The 4,486-nt window shown below is 49.0% G+C and overlaps 1 protein-coding gene across 1 annotated transcript in view; it reads right to left on the bottom strand.

Moving 5' to 3' along the window:
• Nucleotides 1-4,182, bottom strand: part of LOC126981167 (uncharacterized) — a 19,567-nt gene extending 15,385 nt beyond the window's left edge. The window contains exons 1-5 of the mRNA XM_050831884.1: nt 4,155-4,182; nt 3,464-3,726; nt 2,627-2,791; nt 2,378-2,491; nt 1,694-1,835 (exon numbers count right to left, since the gene is read on the bottom strand). Coding sequence (XP_050687841.1) covers nt 1,694-1,835; nt 2,378-2,491; nt 2,627-2,791; nt 3,464-3,726; nt 4,155-4,182 — 712 coding nt within the window. The remainder of the gene's footprint in view (nt 1-1,693; nt 1,836-2,377; nt 2,492-2,626; nt 2,792-3,463; nt 3,727-4,154) is intronic.
• Between the last annotated feature and the right edge of the window lie 304 nt (nt 4,183-4,486).

Below are 4,486 nucleotides of genomic sequence, written 5' to 3'. Positions count from 1 at the left end.
CTCAGTATATCGAACAACACAAAACGCGCGTCAGTACACTCCGCGCAGTACACAGCGCGAATAACCGTGCGTCAGCATACTCTGCACAGCACACAGCACAAGTAAACACGCCTGTTGGTACACTCTGCACAGCACACAGCACAAAAGAATACACGTCAGCTCCCTCCGCACAGCACAGCACAATAGATGATGTGCTTTAGCACACTTCGCACAGCACACAGCACAATATAACATGCATGTCAGCACACGCCGCACAGCACACTAAAACCTGCATGTCTGCACACGCCGCACAGCACACAGCATACTAAAACACGGCTGACAGCTCACTCAGCACAGAACACATCACATGAAATACGCGTGTCAGCGCACTGCACAAGACAACGCTGGTGTACGCACACCAGAACTCAGCACAAAGAAACGCGCATGTCAGCACGCTCCGCAACACACACACACACACACACACACACACACACACACACACACACAATATATATATAGAATAATTCATGTGGCAGTTCACTCCTCACTGCACATGACACAGATCACAAATTGGAGTATACAATCATCAACTAACAAGAGAATAAACAGCGCGATAAGATACACACCATCACAGAAGTGGAGAACGCACACACACACACACACACACACACACACACACACCTGCCTGAAAAGCTTATGCTTATATAAAGGCTGGCCTCTAACAATACATACAACAACATATGTAACTGTACCTAATAGGCTATTAATAAATGTTTCAAATGTTTCAAATGTTTCACCTCAGAACACCGCTCTCGGTGCACTGAGATACAAGCGTCACAGCACAACACAAAGAGCACAAGGAGACATAAACGCGTTAGACAGCAACAAAAACAAACAGGATGACGGGAGACGCGCCACCACACATCGCGAAGCGACACAAGAGTCAGCACAAAATAAACAGCACATAACGAACAGGACATAGCACGCCGAGATACACACGTAAGCACCCAGGACGACCGGACCGTGCGTCACCAAACAGCACAAAAAGACACACAACGCAAAGACACCTGTTAGAGCACAGCACAACGAGACACACAAAGCACAGCACAACGAGACACACAGAGCACAGCACAACGAGACACACAGAGCACAGCACAACGAGACACACAGAGCACAGCACAACGAGACACACAGAGCACAGCACAACGAGACACACAAGTTAACAAACAACGCGAAGAGACACGCATCAGCACACAGCACACGAGGAAAACACAGCACACTGCACATGGACACACACACGTCACCACACGGCACGATGTGACAAACACGTTAGCACACAGCACGGGATGACGCAGGCATCAGCACACAGCACAAGGTGAAATACACTTCAGCACACAGCACGGTGACACACTCCTTCGCACACAGCACGAGGAGACACAGCACGAGGAGACACAGCACGAGGAGACACAGCATGAGGAGACACACGCGGATCACAGCACGAGGAGACACACACTTAGGCACACAGCTCGAGGTATCGTACGCCTTTGCACACATCCCGGGGATACACACAGCATGAGGCATCACAGCACACAGGACATTGAACGAGGCAACACTTGCATTAGCCACGGTTGTTCACGTGTTACTACATAGAACACTCTAGTATGCCCGAGGAGACAGTTACGGCGTGCAGTACACAGCATGAGGCGTCACTCACCTGGCCACGTCAGCACGGTGTGGCTGACGAAGTGAGAGCGGCCGTGGGGGCTTGACGCCTGCACGCCCATCGTGTACTTCCGGCCGGGGTCCAGCCCCCCGATGCGTGCTGCCGAGGTCAGGCCGCCCTCCACCTCCAGGTACTGTTGGAGAGACATCTTAATAGTGGTTCCAGTCTGCATTGCTGCTATATACTATCTGTGGCACATTGCATTTAGTACAGGAACACGTGATATTACTCTTCAGCACTCCAGCGCACAGATCACTGGCAAGGGCACAAGCAACAGCCACCTGCGTCACAACACAACACTTCTGTATTACATTTCTCTTGACCAAGGCAGCACAGGCTCAAAGTTACGCCAGCACACCTTATAACGGTGGTCATGAACATACACACATATGGAAGCTCATAATATTTCTCCTAAATTGTTTTTTGAAATGTGGCCTTGTACGACCTTACTTTTCCGAGGACCAAGCATACCGCGCACACGAAACTCGTATTGCAGCACTGCTCACCACAAGAGCCCTGCAGTGTTATGACAAACGTATGGAATGATTGTGCTACTATTATGGTAGCATGTGGCTCTGGCTGTGACCACCCATTTGTGCTTAATTGACAATAATTGTTTAATGAGTAATTATGAGCGCCCTCAGCCACGCCGCGGTGCGCCATGTGTCGCCTCACCTGGTAGGACGTGCTGTTGACGGGCCGGTATCTGACATTGTAGCCTCTTGGAGCACCGCCCTCCAGGTTTGGGGTCCAGGTGAGCCACACTTCCTCTGCCGTCACGTTAGCCACCTGTTGACGAGAATGAGGTGCCGTGAACACGTGGGGACGAGTCGTGTTAGGGAAGATTCAGAACAAGAATGGGCATGAATACGTGACTGGGGCCGCGTCAGAACTGTGTCAGAAGGGCGTCGCGTCGGTACTCACCGAGAGGTGGAGGGGCGGCAGCGGGCGGCTGGGTGGCCTGAGGTGCACCAGCACGGAATCTGAGCCCAGCGAGTTGCGGGCGGAGCAGCGGTAGCTGGTGTAATCCTGATGACGGATCCTGGTGACCTCCAGCACTGACTCCCACGTGACCAGCCCGTCCGTCAGCTGCCGTGCAGATGAATCACCGTGACTAAGTGTGGCCACAAATAATATTATTACAGGTTCACGTGTGTTCATTTAGGGAGGTGGTGTGTGTGTCTGTATTCACGTGAAACGTATAACGTATACGGTCAAGATTATTTGCGCAACTGCGGGACGGATGTGATTGAGTGGCCGTAACTGGGTGTGGTCACGAGTGTTATTATTACGTGTGCGCGTGTGTTTGTTGGGAGGAAGACATCACGTGTGTCTGCACTGTGACAGTCGAGGGAGAGACCCGCGGTTCAGCGAACGTTTGACTCTACACAAAGAGTATACAGGAAACATATTGGTGATACAAATGCAGGTGTGTTTGCGGGTACAGGTAGCAACTGTGTTTATGTAATACGTGTAATGTAAATGAGACAAGTGATTTTCTTGGCTACGGACACAGACTGTTTACTTTTAGTAAAAAGGAGGTGTTTACCTGGAGCACAAAGGATATTCTTGTGTGGATGAAGAGGCTCAAGAGTGGGACACAATTTCCTGAGGCACGTTGATGGTTACTTTACAGAGACACATGATGTGTGTCAAGTGTTCATAATCCAGGTCTTCGAACACGGCTGTTGTGTACTGTACAGAGGCACAAATAATGTCCTTGTGAGGCAGGAAGGAGTGCACGGTGCGGGATACAGTTACCTGAGGCTCGTGGATGGTGTACTTGTCGCTGTTCAGCAGAATGAGGTCGCTGGAGCTGCTCCAGACGAAGTTGGGCGGCGGGGCGGCCCGCACCCGGCACACCAGCCGCCCGGTGCCGCCCACCTCGGCCCAGGACGCTCGAAATCTGCTCATGTCTTGGGCTATTGTTACCGCCTCTGTAAGTGCAAATACAGAGCATGAGACAAGGCGGTAAGTGTACTGTACCTCCTCTGTCGGACTAACAGTCACTGGCTTATGAAGCTCTGGTGTTTATAGATATAAGGAGAGCACCTGGTGTCACATACGTAAATGCATACACTATACAAAAAACACTGTGATGTCTCTCAGTAACAATGAATACAGAAAGAAATAAGAGAAAATATTGGAAGCAATTTAATTTTCAATTCAGTGAGTGAACAGAATGACTGCTTTCGAAACTATAGCGCAAATGTGTGATAAAAATGAATGCAGACCCTTTCAGAGTCTACCATTAAGGTGAGTCATAATGAAAGACTGCTGTCAAAATAGGTGGGCCTGAATATTTATACCAAGTATTGTGCAGCGCGGACACAACAGAAAAGTGGTGTCGGAGAGTGAGTGATGGAGCGGCGCCGCGGAGGTTGAGATAATGGAGGGCGAGGATGATAAAAGACGGTCCGATGAAAGGAGTGCGAACATTGCTTCATTCTACTTGTAATATTTTCGTCTGGTGCAAACATGGCGGCTGTGTTTCGTAACGTGCTGCGTTGACCTTTGTGGCTTGAGTGTACGCATGTTGCATGAGGTGGGGAACTTTGCAAAATGTGACTTTGAGAATTAGTAAGAACTATTAGTTTGTAAAGTATATATTTAATGCGATTAATGACGATATAAAAATCATGAAAATTTGTATGATCCAGGTGACATGGAAAGAACTACTGTAAGAATTTGAATATTTTACTAAATCTTTTTATTATTGAGTTATCCACGTTGAAAATTAATTTATCCTGTTTCTATTTTCAAAACCATGCTGCTCTTGGAAAC

Source organism: Eriocheir sinensis, chromosome 47 (assembly GCF_024679095.1).
Source record: "Eriocheir sinensis breed Jianghai 21 chromosome 47, ASM2467909v1, whole genome shotgun sequence".
Lineage (NCBI taxonomy): Eukaryota > Metazoa > Arthropoda > Malacostraca > Decapoda > Varunidae > Eriocheir > Eriocheir sinensis.
This window is presented reverse-complemented; position numbering and strand designations above follow the sequence as displayed.